This window comes from Jaculus jaculus, chromosome 1, assembly GCF_020740685.1.
Source record: "Jaculus jaculus isolate mJacJac1 chromosome 1, mJacJac1.mat.Y.cur, whole genome shotgun sequence".
NCBI classification, from domain to species: domain Eukaryota; kingdom Metazoa; phylum Chordata; class Mammalia; order Rodentia; family Dipodidae; genus Jaculus; species Jaculus jaculus.
Window position 1 is genome coordinate 131,242,678 of NC_059102.1, and position 15,613 is coordinate 131,258,290.

At 38.3% G+C, this 15,613-nt stretch overlaps 1 protein-coding gene and 1 pseudogene across 1 annotated transcript in view; one reads left to right on the forward strand and one right to left on the reverse strand.

Moving 5' to 3' along the window:
- Positions 1–6,887, forward strand: part of LOC101610729 (olfactory receptor 3) — a 53,462-nt gene extending 46,575 nt beyond the window's left edge. Inside the window, exon 3 of the mRNA XM_012949710.2 lies at positions 5,944–6,887. Within this exon, the coding sequence (XP_012805164.2) occupies positions 5,944–6,887 (944 nt within the window). The remainder of the gene's footprint in view (positions 1–5,943) is intronic.
- A 7,615-nt stretch (positions 6,888–14,502) lies between these two features.
- Positions 14,503–15,484, reverse strand: LOC101610445 (annotated as a pseudogene).
- Between the last annotated feature and the right edge of the window lie 129 nt (positions 15,485–15,613).

Consider the following 15,613-nt stretch of genomic DNA (forward strand, 5'->3'; position numbering starts at 1 on the left):
TCCTTGTCATAAAAGATTTACACAGTATTATGAATGAGTGAATGATGAGTTTCAGAAATAATGATTGGATTATCATAACTCAATTGTTTTCTGTTTTTCTATAAAATAGATTTCTGAAGGTTTTTCACACTTTGATTGTCAAAAATACTTTGGGGGCTAGAGAGATTGCTTATGGCTAAGGCACTTGCATGTGTAGCCTAAGGACCCATGTTCAACTCTCCAGGTGCCAGATGTACAAGGTGATGCATCTGGAGTTTGATTGCAGTGGCTGGAGGCCCTGATGCACCAATTCTTTCTCAGTCTCTGTCTCTGTCTCTCTCATAAAAAAGTATATTTTGGGCTGGAAAGATGGCTTAGCGGTTAAGCGCTTGCCTGTGAAGCCTAAGGACCCTGGTTCGAGGCTCGATTCCCCAGGACCCACGTTAGCCAGATGCACAAGGGGGCGCACGCATCTGGAGTTCGTTTGCAGCGGCTGGAGGCCCTGGCGTGCCCATTCTCTCTCTATCTGCCTCTTTCTCTCTCTGTCACTTTCAAATAAATAAATAAAATAAACAAAAAAAACTTTTTAAAGTATATCTTTAGTATATCAATTATAATCATTTACCATAATGGACTATAGTCTTTGCATATATTCCAAGTGTTTCTGTAGGAAGAAAAATAGCTATTCCTTGATAAGTGTTCTTATTCCTTATAGACTATTAGTGCCCTTCTTTCCAACGCCAAATTGAACATGGAAAGGAAGAAATCCATATGTACATTCCACTCTTATAAGGGAGACATCATGGTACAAGAGAACTAGGTGCTCATTTTGAAGTTAATGCATTTGATTCAAAAATTCATTTGATGCCGGGTGTGGTGGCGCACGCCTTTAATCCCAGCACTCAGGAGGCAGAGTTAGGAGGATCACCGTGAGTTTGAGGCCACCCTGAGACTCCATAGTGAATTCCAGGTCAGCCTGAGCTAGAATGAGACCTTACCTTGAAAACAAACAAACAAACAAACAAACAAACAAAAAACAAAAAAAAATTCACTTGAGCATTTTCTTTTGTGCCATTCTTGAACTCAGTAAAATAGTGGAAGTACTGTATACCTCAGAAATTGTGATGGTTGAATAATCTCATAACTATGAAGATTTTTAATAAATAAATGAATCTGCTAAGAAACAACATCCTCATTTATATTCTCAAAGGAGTTACCTATCTTTAGCATCTAACAAATGTTCATTCTCACTGGGAATATTAAGAGAAATGAAGTTATCACTCCTTAATTGTCTCTTACAAGAAACTTGTGGAGCTGGTCCCCTGGGTTCACAACTTGGCTGGTAAAGAGGGTTCCCTGGTCATTGCCTTGGAGCTGGTGAAAGAGAGGATGTGCCTCTTTCCCATGTCATGGTTCAGATTATGACTTCTCTCTCCACACCAGCTCCAAGTCTTTTGGACAGAGAATGAATAATAAATTCATGGAACTAACAATATTTGAATTTATCTCTCACGGAGTAAGGTAAGGGCAGTGCTTGTGTGCTCCACTCAGCAATGCCTCTGTGTGTGTGATATATGTGTGTGTCTGTGTGCAGGTGCACATGCACATGCTCACACATATGTGGGGGGGGGAGCAGGGGTTAATGGTCAGCTGTTACATTTTACAGACGACTACAGTTGTGCTTGGAACTTTATATAATTTCTGTATGCCATCTCAAGTAACCAGGGTGGACATAATATAATTCTTTAAAATTTGTACTGTTCTGTCTAGGAAAATGTTACCCATTTCATTCCACATGTTATTGACTATTTGGTATCCCAGTAGTGAGCACATCCTTCCATCTTTAAAATTAACAGCAATGTGTATTTCTGGTAACAGTTAAATATGCTTTTCTATGATTTACTTTCAAAAACTTTATCACAAAATTTTTCCCAATTCATCTTATTGGTTACAGACTACTTCAAGTGGAGGTGTACCATGGTTCCTGTAATCTTTCCCTTATTGTTAGAAACAAGGTAGTGCAAAACCGTTGGGTTGGGTCTTATCTGCTTTGGTACTAGATCTCAGAACTTCTATTTATGATCAGCTATCTTTATAAGTCAATTAGTGGGCATCCTAAATGCTTTGTTTGTCTCGACAATCTTATAAAAGGCTTGTGAAATACATCAATTTAATAGCATTTTGGAAATCACAAATTCCACCTAACTGTTAATGAGTCTGTGGGTGAATGTCTCTTTTCCATCATGGTGTTCACTGAAGCAATATGGCCTGGCAGTTAGAAGCAAGGGGTTTGGAATCAAAGAATTCTGTGATTTTTTTTTTTTAAATCAGGTTTCTTTTTGGTGTCTTGAGGTAGGGTCTCACTATACCCCAGGCTGACCTGGAATTCACTGTGTAGTCTCAGTCACAAACTTACAATGATCCTCTTACCTCTGAGTTCTAGGATTAAAGGTGTGCACCACCACACCCGGCAGGGAAAGGGAATGAGAGCACCAGGACCTCCAGCCACTACAAACAAAGTGCAGATGCGTGTGCCACTTTACGCATCTGGCTTTATATGGGTACTGGGTAATCAAACTCAGGTCATTAGGCTTTACAGGCAAGTGCCTTAATCACTCAGCCATCTCTCCAGCTCCCCTCCCCCTCCCACCATCCAAAATTAAAATTTTTAAATACTTTCCTTTATTTTCAAAATGGAGAGAGCGAGAAAGAGAGTGGGAGAAAGAAAAGAAGGAAGGAAGGAAGGGAGGAAGGAAGGAAGAAAGAAAGAGGAGGAAGACTGAAGTACCAGGCATCTTTGCTGGTACAGACAAACTCCAGATGTATGCACCACCTGTGCATCTGGCTTTTACCTGGGTAGTGGGGAATCAAAGCTGGGCCATGAGGCTTTGCGAGCAAGTGCCTCTGACTGTTGAGCCATCTCTCCAGCCCCATCATGCAGTTTTAAAATACCTTTTTATAAAAAATAATTCATTTTTCAAGGTAGGGTCTCACTGTAGCTCAGGCTGACCTGAAATTCACTATGTAGTCTCAGGGTGGCCTTGAACTCATGGTGATCCTCCTACCTCTGCCTCCCGAGTGTTGGATTAGAGGTGTGCACCACCACACCTGGAAAATACCTTTTAATACATAGTTCTATTCTATCACACTATGTGTCCATTTATAACACATAGTAGTACTTTTCAGTGTTTTGATGGATATGTCATATAATAATCTCGATTTTATATCTGTTTTAATTCTGAATTAGTTTAAAAGATTTATCCATGCAGACATGTGTGGTATAGAATTAATTCATTTTTACTGATGGATATAATAGTTTAATAAACTAGCATCTCTTCTTTTATTGACTCCCAGAAATTGTTTCAATTCCTCACTCTTACAACCAAAGCTACAAATGGTAATGGAATATACTTCTTCAGAACATGAATGGAGAAAAATTAATGCATTAAATAGAATGTAATTCTTAGGCATTATGAGTTATATTCAAGTGGCCGAGAAAATTTGTATATTTAATAATAATTTAAGAGGGGTTCTTTATTTCACATTCTTGTCATATAGTGTTCTGGTTAAAATGTTTTATCAATGGTATGTTACTACTTTATTTGTACTTCATTATCAGCTAAAATTAGATTCTTCTAAAGCATGCTTTCTGGCCATTTGAATTTTATTTTCTGTGAGTTTCTAGGTTATTTTGTTTGCCATAGTTTAATTAAAGTTTTTGCATTTTATTTGCTGAATCATAGTAATTTTATCTGTACTTTGCATACTAATCTTTTTTTTCTTCTTGGGACATTAAACATTCTCCCAATTTTAATGTATCTCCTACTTTCTATGACTTTGTTGTTATAGTGGTGGTGGTTGTAGTTCAGAAACTATCTTTTTAAACTTTTTTTTAAAAAATATTTTTTGTTCATTTTTTATTTATTTATTTGAGAGCAACAGACACAGAGAGAAAGACAGATAGAGGGAGAGAGAGAGAATGGGCATGCCAGGACTTCCAGCCTTTGCAAACGAACTCCAGACGCGTGCGCCCCCTTGTGCATCTGGCTAACGTGGGACCTGGGGAACCGAGCCTCGAACCAGGGTCCTTAGGCTTCACAGGCAAGCGCTTAACCGCTAAGCCATCTCTCCAGCCCTTTTTAAACTTTTTATTGAAATCTCCATAAATATAAGCAATGTGCCCTGATCATAATATCTTAATATAGTCATACTTACTGGGATTTAAAGTTTTGTTATTTGCTTAAGAAATTTATTACTATTTTAAACTTATAAATAGAAGCTTTGATATGTCCTTCTAGATAGTTCAGAAATGTTGCTTCTTATATTTGTTTAATTTTTCAGCCTACCTAGGATTTCTTATGTGTGGTATAAGGTAGAAATATGCTGTTACTTTCTTTCTGTATGAATGGACAACTGTTTCAGTACCATTCATAGAAGTGTACACCCTTATTTGGCCACTAAATTATGTTGCCACTTGTCAGTTGTAAATTATTTATTATAAACTTTTGTATTTAGACCATGTTTTTGTACTGCTTCATTGACTTATCTTTGTAAAATATCTTTGTTGTGATCACTAGCTCTATAGCATGCTTAGATGAATTACAGTGATGCCATGCCTTTTTAAAATATACAGATATTGGGCTGTAGAGATAGATGATTTAGCAGTTAAAGGCACTTGCCTACAAAGCCAAAGGACCCAGTTTCAATTCCCCAGTACCCATGTAAGCCAGATGTACAAAGTGGTTAATGCATCTGGAGTTCATTTGCAATGGCTAGAAGCCCTGGTACACCCATTCTCTCTCTATCTATTTGCCCCCCCCCTTCTCTCTCAGATAAGTAAATAAATAAAATACTTTTTAAAATACAAATATTGGGCTGGAGAGATGGCTTAGCAGTTAAGGCACTTGCCTGCAAAACTAAAGCTTTGACTCCCCAGGATCCACATAAGCCAGATACACAAGGTGGTGCATGCATCTGCCATTTGTTTGCAGTTGCTGGAGGCTCCCTCTCTCTTTCTCACTCTCTCTCTGTCTCTCCCTGCCTATTTCTGTATATCTCTCTCAAATAAATAAATAAAAACAAGATATTTTTAAAAATTAAAATGCAGATATTTTCCAACTATTCTAGGTAGAAAAATAAGACCCTTAAAACTATTTCATTTATTTTTTTCTTAAGGCTATTTTAGAAACAATAAATATTAGAATTTATCTTAAAATGTATGTTGCCTTTTAAGTTTGGAAATTTGTGGTTCATTAGAAATTGGGTCCCACTAGTTTCTGAATTAGGTATGCTGTAAGAATGTTATGGAAGCTACAGCAATGAATTTATTTGGCTATAACATGTCTTAGTTTATTAACCAATGTATAATGTACATGCATTAATTATCTATGATAGATCTTGGACCAAAAGACACTGAACAAATTAGAACTATCATGGACTGTGTAGACAAGCAAGAGATACAGAATTAAACAGTTCATTTTGAGCAAAATTATCAAAGGTAATGAGATTTCTAATATCAAATAATTGCTTTGCTTCCAGAGAACAACCTTGGAATCAAAGTACTTGAGTCTACATCCCATCTTCTCCTCTTGTTACTTCTGTAACTGGAAGATTGCTTGCTTCAACTACCCTCATCTGGAGTGGCAATGAAAATAGTGCCTAGCTAGGTCATTTATTTACAACTATTGATTTGACTGTGCGCATACCCTATTGGAATAGTAGATAAGAAAAACATGTGGTAAATATTAACTGTAATTATTATCATTTACAACGATTGGGACCATACTGAGAGAGAACTGGCTGTGTATTTGAAACTGCCATTTTTCTATCATGTTTGCAGCAAAATATGTGGCCTATATTTAGACCTATAAATGAAGCTATTCCCTAAGTCAAACAAACATCTATGTCACAATTTCTTACTCTAAAATATTCCCTTCGGCTTTCTCCAGCAGAGTTGATTCACAGGTATGAGACCTGACAACCAGAGCACTTTATCTGAATTCATCCTCCTGGGGCTCCCCATCAAGCCAGAGCAGCAGGGCGTGTTCTTCAGCCTGTTCCTGGCCATGTACCTGACCACAGTGCTGGGGAACCTGCTCATCATCCTGCTCATCAGACTGGACCCTCACCTCCACACCCCCATGTACTTCTTCCTCAGCCACCTGGCCTTCACTGACATCTCCTTTTCATCTGTCACTGTCCCAAAGATGTTGATGGACATGCAGACCAGACACATATCCATCCCTTATAAGAGTTGTATTTCGCAGACATACTTTTTCATATTCTTTGCTGACTTAGATAGTTTCCTTATCACTTCAATGGCCTATGACAGGTATGTGGCCATCTGTCACCCTCTACATTACAGTACCATCATGAGTCAGAGCCTTTGTGTCACACTGGTGGTTATGTCCTGGGCCATTGCTTGTGCTTGTGCTCTTTTGCATACCCTCCTCTTGGCCCAGCTCTCCTTCTGTGCTGACCCCATTGTCCCCCATTTCTTCTGTGACCTTGGTGCCTTGCTCAAGTTGTCCTGCTCAGACACATCTCTCAACCAATTAGTAATCTTTACTGCAGGGTTGGCAGCCATTATGCTTCCTTTTTTATGTATCCTAATTTCTTATGGTCGCATTGGATTCACCATCCTCCAAGTTCCCTCTACCAAGGGTATCTGCAAAGCCTTGTCCACCTGTGGATCCCACCTCTCAGTTGTGGCCCTCTATTACGGGGCAATCATTGGTCTCTATTTTCTGCCCCCATCCAACAACACCAACGACAATAACATCATTGCTTCAGTGATGTACACAGTGGTCACTCCCATGTTGAACCCCTTCATTTATAGCCTGAGAAATAAAGACATGAAAGGGGCTTTAAGGAAACTCTGGAATAAGAAAACTCATTCTGGTATCTGATAAACTGATATTTTTCTTTTTACATCTAAATGATCTTATTTTTTCAATAGCATACACACAAATATCTGAAAATGTTTCTTACTTGTCTTCAGCAAAATGCTTTGCTTATATTATTTCTATACCTGTTAGGAAGAATAATAAAATAGAATATGTTTTATAAGACCATATTTTTATTTTATTAAATATTGAAAAATATTTTTGTCTTGTATCATTAAATGTAAAATTTTAGGGCTGGTCCTTCCTTAAAATTCAAGTTTATTAAAACTATAGTGTCTAAGGGGTATCTGAGTTTGTATTTCCAAAACCCACATAAAAAGCTGGATGATATAGCCAGCATCTGCAATCCCAGTAGATCTACAACAAGATGGCATGTGGAGACAAGAAAATCCCAAAATCTCATGACTAGCTAGCCTAGAAAGTGCAGCAAGGAATGAAAGATCCTGCTCAAACATGGTGAAAGGCAAGAACTGATGCCCACACTTATCCTCTAAACTCCCATATGCTTGCCATGACATGTACAACAACACATACCCCACAAAAAAAAAGGAGAAAAAGAAAAAATGTGTCTTGGTTTTCTACCTATATTTATAGAATTTTTTCCATTCCCATTTTATGAAGCTATAACTCCCTTTTCACTCAGGCATCTAGATACCCAGCAACCTTGAAATATTATAGAATTTACATTTTTCAGGATTTTTCTTGAGGCAGGGTCTCATGAAGCCCAGGATGGCCTCAAATTTGGCTTTGTAGCTTAAGCTTGCCTTGAACTCCTGATCATCCTGTTCCTACCTCCCATGTCTGTGATTACAGGCATAGGTCACCATACCCCGTATGGAGAACATAAGAAATTTTACTCTACTTAGATAATAACTATCACACTGTTTCTTTTCCCTCGGGAATTCAGCCAACACTGCCTTTCTCTCAAATATATAGAAATTTAGTGACAAAGTAAACATCACTTTAGTTCTAAGAGCATATCTAAAAATAAGCCATGTAATTTTTAAAAATATTTTATTTATGTATTTATTTATTTGCAAGCATGGAGAGAGAGAGAGAAGAGAGGCAGAGAAAGAATGGGCCAGGGCCTCCAGTCACTGCAAACAAACTCCAGATGCATGTACCACTGTGCATCTGACTTCAAGTGGGTATGGGGGATTAAATCCAGGTTGCTAGGCTTTGCAGGCAAATGCCTTAACTCCAGCTACATGTCATCTAATTCTATCCCCATGACAACCTCAAGTGGTCATTTGAAAAACTGTAGATTCAAAAAACTGAATAATACCCCAAGATTACACATTTAATAAAAAGGCATGTTTGAATCTTTGCCTCAACACACTATGGTGGTCATCTTTTACTCCGGAGCAGATCCTAAGGATAGTCATTAAAGTAATGTCTTGAATTATTTAAACAGCATGGCAAGGTCGATCTCATCCTCTTGCCAAAATTCATAGTATGAGGCATTGGACAAAGCCTCTAGTGTGCTCTTGGAGGTCTTGAACCCAGGGATCTATGCCAGGTGTAACTTCAAGCTCTGGGGGTAGACTCTGCTATAATCTGGTGATGAAGCACTACTGTTAACAGGTACACAGAGTCACTAAGATCTGTAAACAGGTTGTTGTGGAATCTACCTTCTTGCTTTTTTTTTTTTGAAGTTTTCATTTTATTTTATTTTTATAGACAACTACTACATTTATAGACAATAAAGGGAAGGACCCTCCCCCACTTTCCCCTTCACGACTCCACTCTCCTTCATATCCCCTCACTCTCTCCATTAGTCTTTATTTTGATGTCATCATTTTTTTTCTCATATTATAATGGTCTTGTAAAGGTATTACTAGGCACTGTGAGGTTGTAGATATCAAGGTCAATTTCTGTCAGGACAGTTGCATTGTAAGGAGTCATGTTCTTCCTTTGGCTCTTACATTCTTTCCACCACATCTTCCACAATGGACCCTGAGCCTTGGAGGATGTGATAGAGATGTTTCAGCCTTGGACACACCTCTGTCATTTCTTCTCAGCACTGTGCTGCCTTTTGGGTCATGCCAGGGGTCATTGCCATCTGAAAATAGAAGATTCTCAAATCAAAAGTGAGAGTAGGGTTAATATATGAATATGAACACTAAGTGTAGTGCTTACAGAGCAGTTTAGTGAGCATAATATATGCATTTAGCCAGAAAAGAGCAGGCTTTTATACCCCTAAGGCTCATGAACTCCCTGCCATAGGCTTTGATTAGATTTTCAGTATCAGGCATGCATTCCCTCCCATAGAGGGGGCCTCCAGTCCAATTAGAGAGCAATTGGTTTCCCCCAGAGCAAACATGTCACTATTGCACCTGTTTGGTCATATAACCAAGGGCCTTGGCAATAGCCTGTAATGTTTTGGAGGCAACAAGGACCTCCCTGGCCAACAACTCATTGGAAGGTATCACAACCCTGGCACTAAAAAATTTCTAGTAAAAAAATCTATGGCTTCTGGAGGTGCCATTATCCAAAAAAGCAGGCTTCCATATGTCTTATCCAGAATATCTTGAGTTTTGATTGACACTACCCCCACTCTTTTACTCAGTCTCTTCCCTTGGCCTCACTTAGGCCATTCTACTCCCTGTAATCTGTCTTCTATTTACATATATACAATACCATTCCCTATAGACCTTCTCTCATCTATCCTTTATAGCCTTTTTCTAGCTTACTGGCCTCTGCTATGAATTTTTGTTTCCAGCTCATACACAAGTCTAAACATTTTAGCTAGTATCCACGTATGCAACGTTTGGCTTTCTGGGCCTGGGTTACCTCACTTCGTATAATCCTTTCCAGGTCTGTCCATTTCCCTGCAAATTTCATTTTTCTTTACTGCTGAATAGAACTCCATTGTGTAAATGTACCTCATCTTTATTATCCATCCATCCATTGAGGGACATCTAGGCTTCTTCCATTTCCTAGCTATTGTGAATAGAGCAGCAATAAACATGGTTGTGCAAGTGTCTCTAAGGTAGTGAGAAGAGTCCTTAGTATATATGCCTAGGAGTGCTATAGCTGGATCATATGGTAAATCAATTTTTAGCTGTCTCAAGAACCTCCACACTGATTTCCACAATGGCTGTACCAGACTATATTCCCACCAACAGTGTAGAAGGGTTCCCCTTTTACCACATCCTCACCAACATTTATTGTCATTTGTTTCTTGATGGTAGCCATTCTGAGAGGAGTGAGATGGAACCTCAAAGTAGTTTTAATTTACATTTCCCTGATGGCTAAGGTTGTAGAACATTTTTTTAGATGTTTATATGCTATCTGTATTTCTTCTATTGAGAACTCTCTATTTAGTTCCACATATTATTTTTTAATTGGGCTGTTTGATTTTTTTTTTATTGTTTTGGTTTTTGAGATCTTTGCATATTCTGGATATTAATCCTCTGTCAGATGTATAGATGGAAAAGATTTTCTCCTGTTCTGTGGATTGTCTCTTTTCTCTATTCACAGTGTTCTTTGCTGTACAAAATATAAGATGCCAGTGGTTGATTAGTGGTTTTATTTCCTGAGCAATTGGGCTTATATTCAGAAGGTCATTGCCTATGCCAATATGTTGAAGGGTTCCCCATCCTTTTTCCTCTAGCCGTTCCAAGTCTGATATTAAGGTCCCTGATCCATTTGAACTTGATTCTTGTGCAGGGAGAAAGACAAGGATCTATTTTCATCCTTCTTCTACATATAGATATCCAGTTTTTGCAGCACCACTTGTTGAAGAGGCTGTCTTTTCTCCAATGAACACTTTTGGCATTTTTGTCAAAAATCAGAAATCAGATGGCTGTAGCTGCCTGGATTAACATCTGAGTTCTCTATTCTGTTCTATTGATCTATGTGCCTGTCTTTGTGCAAGCACCATGCTATTTTTATTAGTATGGCTTTAGGATAGAGCCTAAAATTGGGCATGGTGATACTACTAGCCTTGTTTTTGTTGCTCAAAATTGTTTTGGCTATTCAAGGCTTTTTGTAATTCCAAATGAATTTTTGGATGTTTTTTTTCTATTTCCATGAAGAATGCCATTGGAATTTTAATGGGGATTACATTAAATGTGTAGATTGCTTTTGGTAAGATTGACATTTTCACAATATTGAATCTTCCAATACAGGAACATTGGGTATTCTTTCTATTTCTTAGTGTCCTCTGCAATTTCTTGCTTGAATGTTTTAATGTTCTCATTGTAGAAATCCTTCACTTCCTTGGTTAGTTTATTCCAAGGTACATTATTTTACAATTGTACTATATTTTAACGATTCCATGATTTTATCCTCCACATTTTGTTGTTAGTATATAGGAAAGCTACTGATTTCTGTGTGTTTATTTTTTATCCTTCTATGTAGCTTAAAGTATTTATCTACTCTAACAGTTTGCTGGTAGAGTCATTATGGTCCTTTATGTATAGAATCATATCATCTGAAAATAATGATAATTTGACCTCTTCCTTTCCAATTTGTATCACTTTTATGAGTGCCTCCTGACTTATTGCTATAGCTAAGACTACCAGTAATATGTTAAATAGCAGTGGGGACAGTGGACACCCTTGTATTGTTCCTGAATTGAGTGGAAAAGCTTCAAGTTTTCCCCATTTAGTATTATGTTAGCTGTAGGTTTGTCATAAATAGCTCTTATTATGTTGAGATATGTTCCTGCTATTCCCAGTTTCTGTAGGGCTTTTACTGTGAAAGGATGTTGAATTTTGTCACATGCCTTTTCTGCATCTATTGAGATGGTTATGTGATTTTTGTCCTCTAGTCCATTTATATAGTATATTACATTTATCGATTTGCATATGTTGAACCATCCTGCATCTCTGTGGTAAAGCCTACTTGGTTGGGGTGAATAATCTTTCTGATATATTCTTGTACTCTATTTGCCAATATTTTGTATCTATGGTCATGAGGAAGATTGGTCTGTAATTTTCTTTTTTGTTCTGTATTTGTCTGGTTTTGGTATCAGGGTGATGCTGGCTTTGTAGAAGAAGTTCAGTAGAATTCCTCTTCTATTTTATGGAAAAGTTTGAGAAGGATTGGTGTTATTTATTCCATCAAGGTCTGGTAAAATTCACCAGTAAATCCATCTGGGCCTTGACATTTTTTTAATTGGGAGATTTTTATAACTGCTTGGGTCTCTGTACTCATTATAGGTCTACTTAAATGGTTCATCTCATCTTGATTTAATTTTTGGTATTTCATATGAATCAAGGAAATCATCCATTTCTTTCATATTTTCAAATTCAGAAGCATATATATCTAACAGCAGAAGTAATTCTAGGTGTTGAGTTTGCCTGCAATTCAAGTATTCTATTGGGCTGGGTGGAACAACTTACTGGAAAATTCTAAAATCCAACTGAGCAATATACACATTCAATAAAAACCAGAGTATGCAAGTGTAGGGATTAAAACAAACAGATTATCTTACAAAGCCAAAATCCCTAAGGGTGTTGTTGCTCTACACCCTTAATCCTGTCAGCTGGGACGTTGATATTTCTGTTCTGAATTGGGCTCCAGGTCAGCCTTGTTTTTGAATGAGACCCTGCCCCCAATAATGACAGAAGAATACAAAAGCACTATAAATCTGAAAGCTTCAAGGCCACAATAGTTAATGCCCAAATACAGCTCAATTGAGAATGGTAAAGCCAACCAAGAATATGTAACCCATAACCTGCCCTGACATGGAAAGAGAGATTAACACTTTCAGTTTAGGCCTATGAACCTGCATTTTTGTCAGTCGGCCTTGTTACCTTTTGGGGTGGCTTCCGATCTCACCAATGCTGAGTGCCCACCTTGATCCCTCTCTGTTGTGCTGTGGATCTGGTGTTCTGATCAGCTGTGCTGAATGTCCTCTTTCTGGGAACTGAGTGAGTTCTCCAGAGGTTTGTGGTTCTGATGGTTGTGGGGTGGGAAGCCTGGAGTTGTACTGGAACAGCTCAGCTTGTCTCGCCTGTATCCCCTTCAGCAGCTCCTCAGCTGGTCTCTGCTGTCTCCCTTTAAGGTTTCTTGAGTTTGAGAGGAGGCTGATATGATTGGAAAATCCCCTTATTTGGTCTCTGCTCCTGCAGCTCTACATTTGGGCTGGGCAGGCACACAGATCTAGGCCACAGCGCCTCAGGGGTATTCTGGCAGGTTTCCTCCTTTCTAGTAGATCTTGGTCTCTCCCACTTCTCTGCTGTGGCTGATAATAACATATACACTTTTACTTTTCAGAAGAAGAGTGTATTTTGCTGTGGTTTTGCTTAATCCCTCCCTAGGTTGGTTTGGCATAGCTCTTAAGCCACCATCTTACCCAGAAGTAATGAAATGTGTCTTTTTTTGAATAATAGCATTTATATTCTAGGAGATACAGAATTGGGTAAAAAATTGTCCATCAAAATAAACCCAATACTTAAATTTCTATGCTGGCTGCCCAGATTCTCATGGTGTGCCAAAATTTCACCAACAATGGTGTTAGAACTGTCTGCCCACTGCTGGTCAAAATTATTCAATGCCAGAAGGTTGCTTGGACCACTAAGTGATGGTACATGTATGTACTGTAATTTCATAATAATCCCTTCCCACTATCTTCTTTTGCCCCTCCCCAACTGCCATTTCACTGAACCTTCTTTTTTCCAGCTACTCCCTTTTATAATTTGATGTCTTTGTTGCCCTCCTCACTCATCTTTGTCCAAATGTTGTTAGGCTCAGTATTCTAAAACATTGCTCTCCATCCTCTGGCTCTTACATTCTTTCTGTCACCTCTTCTACAGTGTTCCTTGAGTTTGTGTGATAAGGATGATGCATTAAATGCTGCACATTTAGCTGCCATTTCTCAGCTCTTATGAGTTTTTAGTCTCCCCAGTAGTCACCAGCACCACACAGTTAAGAGAAATAATTTATTGTATTCTATTGAGCAATTAATTGACTATGGATCAAAATAATATACTATATATTTTAAACAGTAAGAAGAAGATTTTGAATGTTTTTACCACAAAGACATAATAGACATTTGAGGTTCTACATACTCTGTTGTTGGAACATTCTAGACATATAAGGAAATATCACAGGGAACTCTGTAAATAGGCACAATTGTATTGATCAATTAAAATTAAAAATAAAACAATAAATAATTAAGGAATTAAGACAAAAACATTTCTATTCCCAAGTATATTATAAAATTAAATGCACAGCCAAGTGTGGTGGTGCCTTTAATCCCAGGACTTAGGAGGCAGAGGTAGGAAAATTGCTGTGAGTTCAAGGCCAGCCTGAAACTACATAGTGAATTCTAAGTCAACCTGGGCTAGAATGAGACCATACCTCAAAAAAACAGAAAAAAAAATCAAATGCACAAAGAAAATTATGGACTTACCACAGGAAATATAATTTTCATATAAAAATTTAATGAAAGACTAAAAACTGGACCCATATGAGAATTTGAAATGTTTTAAAAACATAAGTACCATGAGAAAAAAAAGGTATAAGTATGTTTACTTAAGTCTTCTACATGACTTTAAAGACTGACAACATTAAAATAGCAAGAAAACTATACCCAAGTTGATTTCCTTATCAAGATACACTAATTGTAGAAATTCAGAGAGAAAAGGGTACATGGATGGTATTGAGAAGGTGTCATATTTGATTAATAGAGATGAGAGTTCACTCTGAAAATATTCTCTTACTGAGGACATTTCTCAGAGCTCCTTTAATATCTCGATTCCTTAAACTGTAGATAAAGGGATTCAGCATGGGGGTGACCAGAGTGTTCAGCACAGCCACAATGACATCCTTGTCATTGGTGCTACTAGATGAGAGGAAAAAGTAGAGCCCAATAATGGCTCCATAGTACAGAGAAACCACAGACAGGTGAGAGCCACATGTGGACAAGGCTTTGCAGATTCCCTTGATGGAGGGCCGTCTCAGGATGGTGGCCCCAATGTGGCCATAGGAGACTAGAATGCATATGAATGGCACCGTGATGACTAGTGATCCCACAATAAGTATGACCACCAGTTCGTTGATGGTGGTGTCTGAGCTGGACAGCTTAATTAAGGCAGAGAGGTCACAAAAGAAGTGGTAGAGAGTTTTTCCCCTAAAGAAAGAGAGACGGGGTAGGAGGAGGGTGTGCACAAGGGCACCAGCAAAGGATAAGAACCAGGATGCAGTAACTAGTAGGGTACAGATGCTCTGACTCATGATTCTGGTATAGTGGAGTGGATGGCAGATGGCCACATATCTATCATAGGCCATCGAGGTCAGAAGGAAGCTGTCAAGATCTGCAAAAAATAGGAAAAAACATACCTGGGAAATGCACCCAGAGTATGAGATGGAGTGACTCTACGTCAGTATATTCACGAGCATCTTTGGAGCTGTCACTGATGAGAAGGAGATGTCAGTGAAGGCCAAGTGGCTGAGGAAGAAAAGTACATGGGGGTGTGGAGGTGAGGGTCCAGCCTGATGAGCAGGATGATGAACAGGTTCCCCAGCACTGTGGTCAGGTTCATGGCCAGGAATGGGGCATCATACATGCTCTGCTGCTCTGACCAGATGGGGAGCCCTAAGAGAATGAATTCAGATGCACTGCTATGATTATTTCTTCTCATGATCTTCAGCTAGAGATTTTAGAAAAAGAGAGAGGTGCAAGTAAGAAAGCAAAGTTATTATAACTACTGTATTACAAAAACATTTTTTTCAACTAATCAGTGTGTTCATTTTACCACAAAACTCAGGCTTTT